The 17,491-nt window shown below is 38.5% G+C and overlaps 2 protein-coding genes across 10 annotated transcripts in view; one reads left to right on the forward strand and one right to left on the reverse strand.

Moving 5' to 3' along the window:
- Window positions 1–17,491, reverse strand: part of LOC111872103 (NF-kappa-B inhibitor-interacting Ras-like protein) — a 148,359-nt gene that overhangs the window by 75,706 nt on the left and 55,162 nt on the right. The window contains exon 5 of one of the 4 annotated variants that reach the window (XM_023865670.2): window positions 10,683–10,954. The exons of 2 other annotated variants lie outside the window; for them this stretch is intronic. The gene's annotated coding sequence lies outside the window, so the exon portion shown is untranslated. Of the gene's footprint in view, window positions 1–10,682; window positions 10,955–11,707; window positions 14,267–17,491 lie in introns of those variants that run through there. One more of the 4 variants, XM_023865668.2, reaches the window with a different exon arrangement.
- Window positions 1–17,491, forward strand: part of LOC111872101 (fatty acid 2-hydroxylase) — a 65,025-nt gene that overhangs the window by 30,056 nt on the left and 17,478 nt on the right. For 5 of the 6 annotated variants that reach the window (XM_023865659.2, XM_023865660.2, XM_023865658.2 and 2 more), the window contains exons 2-4: window positions 1,411–1,699; window positions 7,675–7,900; window positions 16,081–16,244. In XM_023865659.2, the coding sequence (XP_023721427.1) occupies window positions 1,442–1,699; window positions 7,675–7,900; window positions 16,081–16,244 (648 nt within the window). In that variant the 5' untranslated portion in view covers window positions 1,411–1,441. The remainder of the gene's footprint in view (window positions 1–1,410; window positions 1,700–7,674; window positions 7,901–16,080; window positions 16,245–17,491) is intronic. The other variant, XM_023865661.2, reaches the window with a different exon arrangement.

The raw sequence follows: 17,491 nt of genomic DNA on the forward strand, positions 1-17,491 counted from the left end.
CACACTGCAACAGTACTAGTTATCTCATGACTGGCTTTCTATGCAGTCCGTGCTGCGACTGTTGCTATGCAATCGTTCGGTAAACACGTTGCAACAATATACCCCATTTTCCATGCATGGTTGGTGCGGAGGCTATATAACGACAGTTAGAGGCAGAAGAGATTGCAAACCCGTGTGGAGGCGGGGTCGAATACCTGCACCGTGACCTTGCGAGTCGTAGGAGTCGATGGAAGAGGGAAATGTCAAATCTGAGACAGCAAAATATGGTTGCAAGTCCCAAGGGACTCAGACCCGAGAAAGACTGTGCTGGCAAGGACCAGCAGCGTATACAACAAACAGACCCATCCTCTCATCAGAGAGGGCGCCCCACAAAAACAAGACCATAACTGCCAAACAGTAATAAATACCTGGTCATGAGCCCCAGATGGAGCTTGACACCAAGAATTATTGACTGACCATCAGTCACAATACGACCTTTTCTTTGCCTTTGAACAGATTGCAAACCCGTGTGGGGGCGGGGTCAAATACCTCCAAGGTGACCCTGTGAGTTGTAGGTGGCGACGAAGAGGGAAATCTCAAATCTGAGACAGCAAAATATGGTCACGAGTCCCAAGGGACTGGGACCCGAGAAAGACTGCACTGGGAGTGTGAGCGCTGGAATATTAAAATTAATGAAACTAAGACTCAGGGGGTCTACTTCTCTCGTGGCTGTCGACCGCCTGAATCTTGTCTCACTCTAAATGGACGAAATATTCCAATTGTAAATAATGCAAAATATCTATGTGTAACCTTCGATAAGAGAGTTACATGGAGATTGCACATATAAATGATCAAAGCCAAGGCCTTCAGAACATTCATTAGAGTGTATTCCTTATTCAGAAGTGAGCAATTGAGCGTTAATATTAAACTGACCCTCCAGAAAGCTCTTATTAGATCCGTAATGACTTATGCTAGTCCCGCCTGGGAGTTTGCGGCAGACACCCATCTAGTGAAATTGCAGCGCCTGCAAAACAAGGTTCTCTGCACCACTGGCAATTCTCCAAGGCACACACCAGTCCACAATTTGCACATGGCATTCAAAATCCCGTACATATATGACTATATAACAAAATTATGCAGGAAACAAGCAGAAGTCATACAAAATCATGATAATGAGAATGTTTGCAATATTGGACAAGGAGAAGCCAGACAGAGAAAGTATAAGAGGCTTAAACTTGGCAGTGGTCCGGTATACGACTGTTCATGTTCACCAGTGTTTTGCAGGACCATACTGACTTCATCTTCAGGGTTTAATTGTCCCTAAAAATGGAGGCAGTATGTTCTGTGAAACACGGGTAACTGTATTTTGTAGACTGTATGGAATCATATCCTGCAGGAACACCATCTTAATTTGTATTTTCTTCCTTCCAGATTAAGACTGGCCAATACAGCTTCATGAAATATGATGGCTGTGAGCAATGGCAATGCTACAACACATGCCACTGAAGAGAAGTTCATCATAAAACATGAAGGAGAAACATATGACATTGCAAGGTTTCTGAAGTTTCACCCAGGTGGGCGGAACTCTGTGTCACCATATAAGGGGCTCTCAATCACCAAGAAATTTCATGACATTAACCATTCTGCTGCTGCCACCTACCTTATGAGAGAATACAGACTGCATGGCATGTCACAAAATTCTGCTGTTGAGGATTTGGAGGTATAGAAATCTGACTTATTTCTCATTAGTTAAATTCTTGGGCTACTTTCCCTAGTTTAAAAAAATAGAAGCATGCTTATGAGATCACACTGCTGTGTGTCCTAAATAACACTTGAATGCATGAATCGATCTTCATGAAACTTAGTACTGGCACCTGAACAAACACTGCAGGCCCACAGATTCTTGAGGAGAAATCTCGGTATTGCTTGAACACCTGTTCTCGTGAAACTTGATATGTACATCAGCTCACACATGGCAATGTCGAACAGCGTACTTCATAAATCTCTCCCATCAGTAATGCCAACATTGTGGGCCTCTTACTTGAACATCTGTACCAGTCTTTTTGAGACTTAATATTGTTGCGTGTTTGCTAGGCAATGTGACAAGAAATTGTGTGGGTCCTTGGATTTGAATGAATACCTTTATTGGACAGTCACTTTTACACTCATGCTTGCAATTATTCTCAACTTATAATGTCATCAGACATTTCCTCTTCAATGTTACAGCACTTCTTGCACCTCTAATCTCAGTGAAGTGTCTTCTTCTCGGAGCTCAACTGTCCTTAGCCATTGTTGGATAAGAACTCTCTCCTGTTCTGGATAAGAACTCTCTGCTGTTCTAGTCAGATAAGAACTCTCTCCTGTTCTAGTCAGATAAGAACTCTCTGTTCTAGTCGAATAAGAACTCTCTCCTGTTCTAGTCAGATAAGAACTCTCTCCTGTTCTAGTTGGATAAGAACTCTCTCTTGTTCTGGATAAGAACTCTCTGCTGTTCTAGTCAAATACAAACTGAACTATTATCTTGTCGCAGTTGGACTCTTCTAACGTGCACTTGGACTGAACAGGTAACACTTTGTTGAAGGGTTAACCTCGCCTGCTGCTGTGCAAAATGCTGCCTCAAACAACTCGTTGCTTGGATATTGCCAGCCGTTGTATACCAATGGATGCATTCCAATTCCTAGGTGTTGCAGTGGGAATGCTGGTCATTTCCTAGGAAATCAACCCTGATCTCCTAACCTATTCCAGCTGTCTCTCACAGCACACCACAATATGTATATCATGCCACCTGAGATCATGCCAATGCCATATTTCATAAATTCCACCAGTAACACCAACACAGCAGCCCCTTCAATTGTATTGTTCTATTTCCTTCTTTCTCTACTTTATTTTCCCATAAATCAAAATACATTGATACAGGACTTGTCATATCATAACACTATCAGTAAAAACATATACAGGCAATTCTACAGGTAAACAATACATCTAAATAATGCTTACTAAAACGAAAAGCTGCATAAAAATCAAGACAAAAGATTACATCAGCCACGCAAAAAACCATATCAGATCAGCAATCACAATATAAATTATTTACAAGAAGCAAGGTTTTCCATTATTCTCCAATCTAGATTTTCCCCGCAATGAGTAAAAGGAGCCAATATGGAGATTTTTAAGGCATGTTTAAACTTATTAACATCATTTGTCATGTTCTTAAGATTCTGTGGTAAATTATTAAACATCATGATCCTGGAACAGTAGACACCTTTTTGGACTTTAGTTAGTTTATAAGTTGAATGATGTAAATCCAAACCTTGTCTGGCATGGATACTATGTATATCACAATTTAGTGTGAGAGTATCCATATTTTTAACAACAAACATGGATATTGAAAATATATGTATTGTGAGTAAAATGGAAGAATATTTAGATACCTAAACAATGGATGGCAAGAGTCCATTTTTCTAGCTTTCATAATGATTCTAACTGTTCTTTCTTGAATTTTAAAAATTAAATTACTGTTGGCAGAATTGTCCAAAAATATAATTTCATAGGACATAATATGTCATCACTAGACTCTCCTGGGACCCAACGGAAGATAAAGTTCTGATGGCATAGACAGCTGAACTGAGCTTAATTACTAGTTGATTAATATGATCTCTCCAGGACAAAGAACTATCAATGATTAGTCCAATAAATTTGACATTACAAGTGTTGTGGATTAAAGTATCACTATATATTATATTGTCACGTGTTGTGCGTATAACGCGACAAATAACTCACGCCGTATTTGATATAGCGAATTTTATTTCACATTCGCACTTACAATCACCCAAATCACAGATTCACGATTACTGCTATCTGCAGTATCACAACTAGTACACTCCAAATGCCAGAATACAACTGACTGGTTGCTGGCTAACTCGGAACTCTCTCGGAGGTAGCTCGAGGACTGACTCGGAGGTAGCTCGAGAACTCACTGTGAATAGCCTTCGCTGCTCCTCATGTAGCCTCGATCGGACAACACAGAAAACGGCCACGTAATAAGCACCCTTGTTGCCTGGCGCTGTGTTGCTAGCAACGCTAGCAGTAGTAACCGCTGTTACTACCGTCGTCTCTCGCAATCCTGTTGCATCACCGTTACGTTGCCGTGCGGAGGAGGGGGAGGGGAGCGCTGACTCACCCGCCGCGTCACTGCTGGTGGGGGGGGTTCTCCTTTGCGCAACATGTCACAATATTTAAGTTTTTCAAAGATTCAATTTTATTGCAAAGTAGACACAATTGGTTTTACTTAAATTTAGCGTTAGCGAATTCTGTGAAAACTGCTCATTTATTTTTAGCAGAATCACTTTCAAGGTAGTTTCAAGTTCTGTGGAATCAGAATTAGAACACAGTATACTAGTATCATCCACACACAAAAATGGTATGGATGATTTATTTACTAAATAAGGCAGATCATTGATATATAACAGAAAAAACAAAGACCCAACTATCGAACCCTGTGGAACACCCGGTTTAACCTTTTGCCATTCAGAAATGCCCTTTCTATAATTATTATTTATTAAAGTTCTTTGATATCTATCAGTCAAGTAAGATTTAATCAGCTTCCCTGCTATACTATTGATGCCATAAAACTCCAATTTAGCAAGCAGTATGTCGTGATTGACACAGTCAAACGCCTTGTTTAAATCACAAAATAATCCTCCGACAGCTAATTTGTTATTAATTGCCAATAGGATATTATTTATTAAGGTAAAGGTAGCCATATTGGTAGTTGATTTACAATATTATATTTAAGCATCCTGTTGCACTCTACACGATAAATGATACAAGCTCCATCCCAAGTGCAAACAATATATATTATATGTCTTTGATATTGTTCTTTCTACACTACATGTTTCGGCCTCTATCGGCCATCATCAGGTGTATACTCTTAACGTTGCTGCCACACTGAACCCAGTCTAAAATTTAACACAATGTCACTTTCTTCGTATTATCAACATCTACCTCGATATGTGTCTGGTATGTAGATTATATTGCACACGTCAAATTTGATATTCCTGTAGTAGCACTATAGAATCTTTAGTTATGATGTTTTTAAAAATCCTTTAAAATTTTCTCTAAATTTTAAATTTAAAATTTAAAATTGTTAGGGTTACTCGCCCTATGTCTAAAGTGCTGGAGCGGCTAGTTCTTGTTTCCACACTGTACAGGTGTTATTCTATGTAGTCTTCCTGTGTGGGTGCCGCTGCTTGTCTTTGCTACGTGTGCTGTTTGCTGTATTGTGTGTGTATTGTGTACAGCAGACAGCACACGTAGTGAAGACAAGCAGCGGCACCCACACAGGAAGACTACATAGAATAACACCTGTACAGTGTGGAAACAAGAACTAGCCGCTCCAGCACTTTAGACATAGGGCGAGTAACCCTAACAATTTTAAATTTTAAATTTAAAATTTAGAGAAAATTTTAAAGGATTTTTAAAAACATCATAACTAAAGATTCTATAGTGCTACTACAGGAATATCAAATTTGACGTGTGCAATATAATCTACATACCAGACACATATCGAGGTAGATGTTGATAATACGAAGAAAGTGACATTGTGTTAAATTTTAGACTGGGTTCAGTGTGGCAGCAACGTTAAGAGTATACACCTGATGATGGCCGATAGAGGCCGAAACATGTAGTGTAGAAAGAACAATATCAAAGACATATAATATATATTGTTTGCACTTGGGACGGAGCTTGTATCAATTATCGTAGTTGATTTAGTTTGAAAAACATATTGTTCTTGCACCAGTATATCATTTACATCGATATGGCTCAATAATTCACAATATCAGACCTGTCACCCTTTCTATAGATGGGATTAATTTGAGAATACTTCAAGCAGTCTGGAGAAATACTGAGGCTCAGTAGTTTATTACATATATAAGTTAATGGAGACAGAATAAATGGTAGGCTTCTTTTCAAACTATTTTGCAGAATCTTGTCATATTCATGTGAACTCTTCGATTTTAAAGACTTAATTATGTCTTTAATTTATATTAGGGAATGGATGTTGAAATACCTTGAAGACATAGTTTAAGGAATCCATGACCTTAGAGGATGAGCTAGGTTGAGTTTGGGGTAATGGAGCAGAAAAATAATTATTAATAATATCAACTATTATTTGCACATTGTTACATAGTTTACCCTCAATATTTATACTTGAGACTGTATTATTAACAAGTCTGGTATTGGTGACATCGTTATGCATACACACTAACATCTTTTCCCATTTGTCATATCAAATATTCAAATTGCAGTGAAAGGAAGGTAAATCATTAGTTCTTTTTAGAAAAGTTTGCTCTTTGTCTGGAATAAATCACTTGGGGGGGGGGGGTAGAATGAACAAGGGAAATGCAAAACTCTCGAAAACTTGTCCATATCTCAGCAGGCACTGATATCTGGACATATGTTGACTGGGGCTTCTTTGTTCATTTAAGTGAGTACTATACCTCCTTAAAGCCTGTAACCCTTTCTTTAACATGCTGTATGTATCAGCTTGTTAAAAATATTCCATAGAAACATGGCATGTTACCTCTGTCTACATGTGTTTTGGATCTGTGACATTTCATCCCCCCCCCCCCAACCTATTTTCTCCAATGTTTTCCAAAAAATTCAAGCATTTCAAATGTACAGTGTGTACAGAACTGATTAAATGTCAAACTATTTACTGCAGCTTTTCCCAAAGCGGGAGCCCCCTTGGGGAAATTAAGCTTCCTTCACATGCCGCCAATAAATGGGTTGACACCAAATATTGGTTTTAATCCTAAATAAACAATAAGATGACAAAAAATGTGTTGAAATAATTAGATAACGAATTATGACAAAAAGACACCTGCTAAATCACAATTTAACTCAGTTTCAGAGACTGGGGGACCCACAAGTTTTCTTATTCACACCACAGGAAGCCCCAGACCAAGAGTTTTGGAACCACAAACCTAGAGTGCTATCAGAATATGTGTTTGAAACATACTTTAAAAAAAGGTAAAAAAATGTAAAGTTGTCCTTTTGCTTAATTAAGCACCATGCCATGAAGAGGAATGGGGGAGTGAAGGTACAGCTCCACTATTCTTGGCCTTATGTCTAGATGGGAGTGGTCAGCTTCACACCCGACACTTTATCCCTGGGGAAACAGCCTCCAGTACCTGTTAGATAGGAGGCTGGGTGGACCCTAGAGCTGGACTGGATGTTATGGAGAAGAGAAAAATCCTGCCCCTTCCTGGAACCAAACCCTGGTGGTCCAGCCCATAATTATCCCTAAAATATTTCATGTCACTGTCACATTATTATTAGCATTTTGGATGAATGTAATGTTTTCATCTACAGGATCGAACTGCAAGTGAATCAAGCAAGCGGAAAACATCCAAAAACTCCTGCCAGACTAACAATGGCACATTCCAGATGATAGTTCCCAGTCACCGCTGTAAGAATCTCAAATCTTTAAACTTCAATATACTGTCACCTTCCATACTCTTAACTGTTGGACTGAAAATAGACCTACATGTTGTCAACAAGCCAATGTCACAAGATTTGAGGTTCTCACACAATTTAAAATTAAGGTTTCATTCTACTGGAATGTGACACCACATAGCCTAAGAGATGGCAGGCTATGAAGTGTAACAAGCCTTATGACAAAATACTGCATTACAGAAGCTGGTTGACTGGAGCAAACCAATGCTTAGTCAAGTGGGCAAGCTAGGACCATGCTACGAAGAATGGGTGTCTTCTCCTGTGGACCGCAGGCTGCGGTTATTCTACTCGGACATAGCAGAGAACATGTCTATGACACCCTGGTACTTGATTCCTATTGTGTGGATTCCTGTATGCATATTTTTCATTTATCGGGGATGGCTGATGAATCAACAGGCAATTAATGGTAAAGTTACCATCATTATTACATACTGGTAAAATTTACATATAAAATTAGGGTTTTCATAGCAATGAAGATACATATTGTGGTCTTCCGGATTATTACACCACGCAATCTGGTATGCAGGTAATTGCATTTTGGAGGAATGTCCTGCTTCCACCTTCCATTACATGGAACACAGTCTTATAATCCAGCAGAACACAAGAATTTGTATATGTTTATTACACGGGGTTCAGTTAATCATTAACTTGCAGACACCAATTTCTACTCTCCTGACTGATTCTGTAGTGCCTGAGATAATGATAATGCCATTAAATAAACCATAAATAAACAGTCTCTTGCACTAATCTACGACTACCCACATAATTGTGATATGCAGTAAGATCAGTCACCTGTTCTAATGATGTAGAGAAGTGGTTCAGAGAAAAAATTTAATGAAATACAATGTCCAAAAAATAATCCGTTTACTTGATACAATGTCTGAGGTTCTCTTGGTGGTGAATATTCAGTTTTTGGCCTTCTAGGTATGAAACCTAATAGTTTGATACGTGGGTACCTATGACAGGATGTACGATGTTTCTTCAAGTTGGTACCCACTACTAGACTGCACAGTGTCATATCCCAGAAAACCATAATATATAAATTTTTGTTTGCTAACTTTGATAAGCATACCAAACTATCTGAGTTTTATATCGCCATGTTTTCCTTAAACAGCACTGATTGATTGGTCTAATGCGTTAAGACTCTAAAGCATTAGAACATGTCTACCACATTACACAGCCTTACCTCACAGAAGATTAATCTAAACACTACGTCTCCATTACAAAGACCAATCAATCAGTGCTGTTTAAGGAAAACATGGTGATATAAAACTCAGACAGTTCCTCTAAAGTTTAGTGGAACCTGCTGCCTTCATCTTCAGGGTGACTCTTTACACTTTGAAGATTGAGGCAGTTTGTTCATCTGAAATGTTAAAAGAACTTCTACTGGACTACATGACGTCACATCCCAGAAGATAATTCTGTTCAGAGTAACTGCTGTATCTAAAATCTCAGAGATTGCTATAAACTAAACTCAGAGTGCACTAATCTCTAGAATGATGGAGTCTCAAACATACGCTGAGCCACTTAACAAACACTAAGTGTAAGATTAATGCAATAATAGATATTATATAGAAAAATGTTAAAAGGAAAACTTAAACATAACCTTAATATTGTATTGTAGCATCCTGCTACACATCACTTATTTGTTCCGGTTAGTTACTGTCTCACGTGCAACTTGCTTTCTAAAATGTTTAAAAGTTTTAAACATTGAAATCTCTTCTACATCACTGGTGCATGCACAATACACACATATTTTGACCAACACTGGCCATCATCAGGTGTCTAATCTTATCAGTATTAATAGTCAGTTTCCTCCCTGAGACACACAATGTCTGCCATTAAAAACAATAAGGAAATTGCCTCTTTGAAGTCTCAACTTCATCCAAATATTTTTTTATTTATTAATTAAAGACTGGGTAATCCAGAACTTAATTACAATTAAAACTAGTTGGATAACTAACAATTAATTTTTTCTAATCCCAATATACTATGTAAATTAAAACTAAGTCACTTCCACTGAATTACTTAGTACTTTAACATTTTACTAGTTTCAATGGTTTCTTCCGTATGAGTCATCTAATGATATTGTTCACGTTGAAAAGTCTGGACGCTTCAATGTTGACATGATTTTGGAGTCTCTTTTCTTGAGAGGTGGCGGACTTAGCAATGATATCTGTAACCATCTAGATCCCAAGGTCATGATGGTTACTGTTATGAACGTACCATTGTGTGCTGACAATACCCTTTAGCACTTTGTTCTGATAGCACTGAATCACTTGAATATTGGATTCACTGGCACAGCCCCAGAGCTGGATACCATAACTCCAAACTGGACGTAGAATTTGTTTGTATAATGTAAGTATATTGTGGATTGATAGCTCAGAATTGCGTCCAAGCAACCAATACATTTTTCTGAACTTATTGTTGAGCTCATCACGGTTTTTCTTGATATACTCTTTCCACTGTAACTTGGCGTCTAGAGTTATTCCAAGATATTTCACTGTGTTGGCATATGGAACTTGAGTGCCACTGATGAAGACTGATTGTTGTGCAATCCTCTTGTTTGTAAAGTAAATCTGTACTGATTTGGCTTCGGTGAGTTTAATTCACCATTTTTTTGTTCAGAGGGTGATCATCCAAATAATATTCAGAAATTAATTTCCTACCTCATATGTCTTGAGATTTGAGGTTCTCAGGGCAATGACTATTGCAGTTACAGTCTTCTGGGATGTGACACCATGTAGTGTGGTAGTCAGGCACCAATCCTTTCTTGGAACCTGCTGCCTCTCTCTTCAGGGCACAGCAGTAACTCTGATGATGGAGGCAGCAGGTTCCTCCACAACAGTGGTGGGTTAAAGGGTTAAAATTTGCCCCAGTAATCATGTTTATACAAAACTACTGAATGAGAGTAAAAGAAAAGTCTCCTCACCTAATCATTATGAAACATAGTCCAGAGGGTGTTCTGTTTTATAATTCCTTTAAGAGACCAGCATTTGGAAGGTTAATGATTGTTAGTTCCCCCACATAACATGTATGAGTAATTGTAGTATCATCATGACAGCTGTCAGAACCTCATGTGGAGAAACAGGAAACGAGGCTTTGACCCTTCAAAGTCTCAAGTTCACCTTAATAATACTGAGCACTTGGAAAAATACATGCCGTTTATGACAAAAAAAAAACACATGCACACATTATATGGGGAAAGTGCAGCATCTTTAATGTGCAATCAGGCAGTACATGTACTTACAATTGTGCTTTAAAAGGTTACAAGTTCTGCTCCTTTTCAGAGATCCACATGAACACAATTTTTAAAATAAAAATGGAATTAACAAGTAGCATGTGTTGTACAAAACATTATCTGTCACAGAATTACGTTCCACGCTTTAATCTTGACATTGAATACAGGTGAAAAGCCAAATTAAAGATCTGGCTGCCTTTATCTCTTGAGAAAGAGCCCCTAGAATACAAGTAAGCTGGGTGAGTCTCAGAGCTGTTGAGGACATACAATAGTAAAGAGAAACACCCCCTGTACATTACCAGCACTCAAATCTCACTGTCCTCACCACAGCATTAAAAGTTTTACAAACAGTTTTCTGGATTACACAGACTAATAATGAAATTACCAAATATATGAGGAAACCTAGCCACCTGGAACTCCAATACACTTGCATTTTGTGATATATGTTATTAACAAGAAAGCTGGCTCAGGTCCTAAAGTTCCAGACTTGTATCTGAGAGGTGCCTGATTCAAGTGCTGACTGGGACACTGACTATTCTGATTTAGTTTCTTTGCAGCTTTCCTCAGTCCCTCTGGGCAAATGCTGACATAAAATTTCTAATTAGGTCAGGATTACCTACTATTTCATTGTTTCTCACGCATTATTCAGTAATTATCCTACTGCTCACTGCTGGATAGTCTGGATAGTGCAAATGCTAACACCTTCAATAAATACAACCAATACAGATTTGTTAAGGGCACGTGGTAGCACAGTTGGTTGAGGCACTAAGCTACAAGCTGGAACGCTGGAGGTAAGCTTCCTGATGAGGATACTGGATATTTCGATTGACCTAATCCTTCCAGCCACACTTTGGCTCTTGGGTCAACTCAGACTCTTAACAGAAACGAGTACCAGGAATCTTCCTGGGGTAAAGGGCAGCCGGTGCATAATGCTGCCAACCTCACCACCATCTGTGAGCCAACTGTCTAGGAAATGTGGGAGCCGTGATACCTCACAACCCTATGGGTCTCCATGAGCTGTTACAGGGATACCTTTACTTTTTCTTATATAGATTTGTTATCATCCATTTATCAAAGGTAAATATCTCACAATGAGATATATACCATACCTATTAACACTGCTGTTTTTCTTGTGGGTTGTTTTACAATGCTGTCAATATCTACACTATATAGTGTCAAATCATCAACTGATCAATGATGAATGGAAAACTAGGAAGGAAGTAGTCATGGCCTAAACAGTCAACTATGGCATTTACCTGTAGAGACTGAGGAAGTAAAAAAAAAAATCTCAGCAAAGAAAGTTGGTGTCCCAATAAAAATTCAAACTACACAACTCTCAAACATAAGTCCACAGCAGTACCACTAAAACAACCAGGTTGATTAAGTGCTGCTTTCTATTTTCTGACAAATCAGAGTAGTAAGATAAGCACCTGTAATTGTGATCTGCATGAGATTTATAACTACATATAAATGCTATGTCCTATGGGCACAGTGTTACAGATGTAACTAATTCCAATTCTTATAGGTGGTTTGTTCAGAAAGTTCCTGAAATGAGGGCGCAGGGCAGCAGTCATGTTAGGTATTGTTTGAGTGAACTTGCAACTTGACTGTTAATTATGCAAGCTTTTGTTTCAAATAGATCAGACATTCTGTTTAGGTTTTATAAGTGGTTTTGTGATCAAAAGTATTGTTCTATTGCCACATTAATTATGGGTCTGTAAGGGAGCAAAGAATTTGTATTACATTTTGTTTCAAAGTAGGGAAAACATCTGCGGAAACCCACATGTTGAGTGAAGCTTACAATGATGATGCCCCAAGTCAAATGACCTATGAATGGTTCAAATGTTTTAGAACTGGAAGAAATTCAACAGATGATGAGCTGCATGGCTGACAAACTTTAAGATTTGAACCTCTAAATTGCCCAGATGAAAAACATTATCTGCAGAAATCGACTGACTGTCAGAGAAGTTTCAGAAGAGGCTGGAATATCCACGGCTTCATGCCACACAATTTTAACAGAACATTTAGGATTGCATTGGGTCTCAGGAAAATTTTTGCCATGACTCTTAGCTGAGACCTCTCCCAAAGAGTAGATCATGACAAAAATCTTTTGAAACATGTCATTACCAGTGATGAGACATGGGTTTACGCTTATGATGTTGAAACTAAACAACAATCCTCACACTTCAAGAGTACTGCTTCGCTTTGCCCCAAGAAAGCACTACAGGTGCACTCACAAGTGGAAGGAACACTGCTTGTTTTTTTTTTTTTTCAATCATCGAGTAATTGTGCATTATGAATTCATTCCTAAAGTTCAGACAATTAATCAAGAATTTTATTTGGCAGTTCTGAGATGTATGTGGGATGCAGTATGAAGAAAGTGACCTAAAATGTGGACTGAAGGAAGCTGGCTCCTCTATCACGATAATGCGTCTGCTCATACAACTCTGTCAATTAGACAATTTCTGGAAAAATATTCAATTCCTACCCTTCCACAACGCCCAATTCAGCTGTGCTCTCCCCCTCCCAACTTCTTTCTATATCCTAAACTAAAAATTACCCATAAAGGAAGAAGATTTCACCCAGTGGAATACATCGTCACTAATGCGACAAAGAACATACTTTGAACAGTGCTTCTAAAGGTGTAAAGGTGGTGGGAGAGGTTCATTGCCATGCAGGGGGACTATTTTAAAGGGGATAATATTCGATAATTTCTAAGTGCAGAACAGTATTATTTATAGACAAATTTAAAGCAGAAACATGAAGTCACTTGTGCAGTAAATCATGTAAAATTACCTAAAAACACACTGTCAGATGTTAGTGACTAGATACAGGGTTTAGATTGATTACAGGATTTAATGAACCCTTATAAACAAATAATTATAACAGTTCCATAGATTCACACACTTTACAGATCACTACAACTACGGCACATATAAAGTCTTCTGTCTCTTCACTAGACGTTACTAGGTAGCGGCTTATAACAATGCAACTCACTGACAGCTAACTGTGAACCCTGATGTCCAACTTACTGCCACGGACACATGTTTACAGCAACATTGCCTAGCAGAGACTGGGTTTATTCATTCCACTGTTCCAGTCTTCAGCTTGCATGTCACATTCAATTCCAATTTCTCCATCTTCTTGGCATTCCTAATAATGTGTTCTAAAGCACAGTTTCGCAGCAGCTATAAAGCATTTCCTTTTTAAGATCACAACAGATTTCATTCGAACACACTTTGGTATACTCTCAGTTGAGCTAATTAAGTGTGTTCAAATGACACCTGGTGATTTAAAAAGGAGATGCTTTACGTGTATAGCTGCTGCAAAACTCTGCTTTAGAAATGTTGTACAGTATTTCTCTCCTAAATCAGACACAAACTTAAAAGTCCACAAATACCTGAAGTCCCGGTGTACCCCAATTTCTTCCGGCATTCTATTCGTACAGAACATCTTAGTTGGTCTATTATGTCAAAATCCACATTAATGAACATCAATAATTTTGATTACGAGGTATTTATGGAGTCAGCCCTGAAAGAATGTTGAAACAATTTTTTTATATATTTGGATAATAGTGATATGCCTTTACATCACTTTATTACTGCTCAACTCAAGTTAGTAAGCTCTTCATAAATACACCCTAGTTATAATAATACATTACTATCCTTGCCGTGGCAATTCTTAATTTCAAATACAGTAAATAAGTTTCAGTCTCAGAACACATTTTATTTCCTGCCTGGATCAAATCTACCAAAATATGACTAATTCCTGGCAAATTAAATCATCTTCATTTTTTTAATAACAGCTAGGCCCAGATATTAATGACAGAGTTGTATGAATGATGTATAACATGAAATTAACCCAATATCGATCAATATCATCTATCAGACATGGTCAGCTGCTCTGATCAAACAGCTTTACCACACCTCTGAGACACTTTGAAGTTTGGACTCAGTGTGCTACTATTTTGTACTGTCACCAACAGACAGAAGACTCATGCTTTTGTGTGGTGTTTCCTTGACAAAACAGTGCATTCTACTTTTTCAGTTTACATCAAAGACATAAAACTAAGAGAACAGTGTGACAGAAGAAACTTGCTCCCATTCAATTTCAGCTGCAAGGGTAAGGAGGATGCCAGTTAAAGATGTCTTCAAGGGGTTAATGTTAAAAGTCAGTAGTACAGCGCAAACAACCCAATTAGTGCTACTGAATCTTAGTAGAGACAAGATCAGGAAATATGGAATTTCACATTTATACCACAAACATCAATTACAGATCAAAATGATAAAAATAAATTCAATTCTGATACTTTGTATTGTGTCCTCCCAAGCTGGAAAACCACAGTTCACAAAAATATTTATCTACTATTGATGTTTTTGGACATGAAAGTCAAATAAATGCAAAAGAAAAATGATGTATCCATTTACTTTTGAGTAGCTCTATCAACAATCAACTTCTGATTCTAGGTTTTCACAGTGGTTAACTGTTGATGCCAATTTCACTCTTGGGTCTTCACAGTCTGTGGCTGTGACCACAGACTGTGAAGACCCAAAGGAGAATCAAATTCAACAGTAAACTTCTCCACTACCGTTATGAATCATAGTACATGCCACAATCACGCCACAAGAGTTCAATACAATATGGATAAGTCAACAGAAACAAAGAATGAATTTTTATCTGCAACACATGAACATTCATACACACAAATTATGTCTTCGGAAAGTATATATACCTCACTGGAATTGCTTTCATAACAAGGTTACTGTTACTACAAAGGCTCGTCAGAAAATTGTGATTTACAGAACGTTAGAAAACAAAGATTGTAACTGGAAGTCAAATCTTTTTTCCTGTTCTTCCATTTCTACCATCATTCCCATTTTACTGATTCTTCCACTTCATGACTCAACCATCTTGTTCTCGATCATTCAACAGGCCAGCTTGATTTAAAATTTAACTCTAGTGCCCTTCTCGATATCCTTGGTTTTCTTTTTGGTTATTACAAGATTCTGGCAATAATTTGATTATATAGCATCAAATGTCAGGCTATCTGATACAGGAACTGGAAAGGGTATGATTAAACTGGCTATGGCCTAATTGAGGTACTATTCCATCAATTGTCTGGAAGGACTGATGAAAACAATGAAAAACCTCAGAATACCCAGTATCCTGGCTGAGATCCAAACTGAGAACCTTCTAAAATGAGTTTAGAGCATTACCTTTACAACAACCTGCTTGGCAGTATCCTTGTTGCATCTATTCTTTTTATATGGCGTAAACTTTTTAAATGAGATAAATTCTACAATCAAAGAAACATACTGAGGATGTGTCTTTACTGCATGTTGCAGATGGTGTGGGCCTGCTATGGGCAGTGTGCAGTTTCCTGACTGGTATCATAATGTGGTCCATTCTGGAGTATTCTTTACATCGCTGGGTGTTTCATATGCAGCCACCAGCAACGTCACCATTCCTCATCATGTTCCACTTCCTGATGCACGGTTTACACCACAAGGTACAATCACTTAGTTCTTACTAAGAAATGGGGAATTTTACCATGAATTCTGTAATTATCAGGGTTCATTGGTATGCTGAATGATAGGTTTCTTAATATTGAGGCATACAGATGAGACAATGGCCACCGCTAGGCAGTGGCCCCATGCACAACAATGGGAGTACTGTTGGAAGCGATGTTTTCTATGTGGCCCACTCCGAGGTTATATCATGCGACCGACTCAGTTTAGTTAGTGAGTGCAATGCAGTTGAGTACAGTGGAGTGAAGTGAACTGGTAAGCAGTTAAGAGGATTGATGCAGTTTGGTCACTGTGAGCTGTTGCTGTTAGAAGCTGGTAGCTGAGGCCGGAGATCATTCGGGAACCCAGAGGAAGGGGAACGTCCGCTGTTGGAAGCCGTTACCAGACAATGACTGGTGAAGACACAGCAGACTTAAAATACTTAGTGCATGCTGTAATGAATTGCAGGGCATCTCAACTAGCCATAGTACTGTAGTTACAAACTATAAGTGTTCATTAAATTCAACTACCATTCCAAACCCCATCTACAATTACTCACACACATGACAATATCAAATAAGATGAGAGGCTATTTCTATAAGGTGAACCAGGGAAGACAGAAGTGATTCATTTCAGTGTACTATCCCAGCATTCAATTTTGAAGTCTGAATAACAAAACTCTCCTTCAGGACAGGTGGTGCCACAACCAAGAACTGAGCAAAGCATCTTCTGAATATGAATCCAGCATTTTATGTATCCTCTTTACAGTTTTTTATGATGAAGTCAGTATAAAACAATATATAGCATGAAGAAAGCAGTCTTCTGGGATTTGGGACAGTGTATATGTGGTGTTAACCGACGTTTCGGAGGAACGTATCGCCTCCATCTTCAGGGTAGAAGAAAAAAATATATAAGAATCTGCAAGCAAAGAGACCATGAGAACCGGTAAAAGCAGACTGTGGAAAAATACACAGCTATGTGAGAGCAGTGAGGGAGAAGGGGGAAGGGCAAGTATACAAGTGAAAGCAGTAGTGTGGGAGGGGTTGGGGAAGGGAGTTAGGACAAGCGTGGTTTTTGTGTAGGGGAGAGAAAAGGCGAGGTTGAAGGCTGGGCACCACCCGTGAGCTGAGGGGTGGGGGTTGTTATGTTGGTTGGTCATGGCCTGTGTGGCCTTCTGGATCTGGCGTCATATCCCGGTGGGGGTTTTTTAAGAGAACAGATGAGAGGTTTCCAAGACTTGCTCAGACAA

The sequence above is a fragment of the Cryptotermes secundus genome, unplaced genomic scaffold (genome assembly GCF_002891405.2).
Source record: "Cryptotermes secundus unplaced genomic scaffold, Csec_1.0 scaffold417, whole genome shotgun sequence".
NCBI classification, from domain to species: domain Eukaryota; kingdom Metazoa; phylum Arthropoda; class Insecta; order Blattodea; family Kalotermitidae; genus Cryptotermes; species Cryptotermes secundus.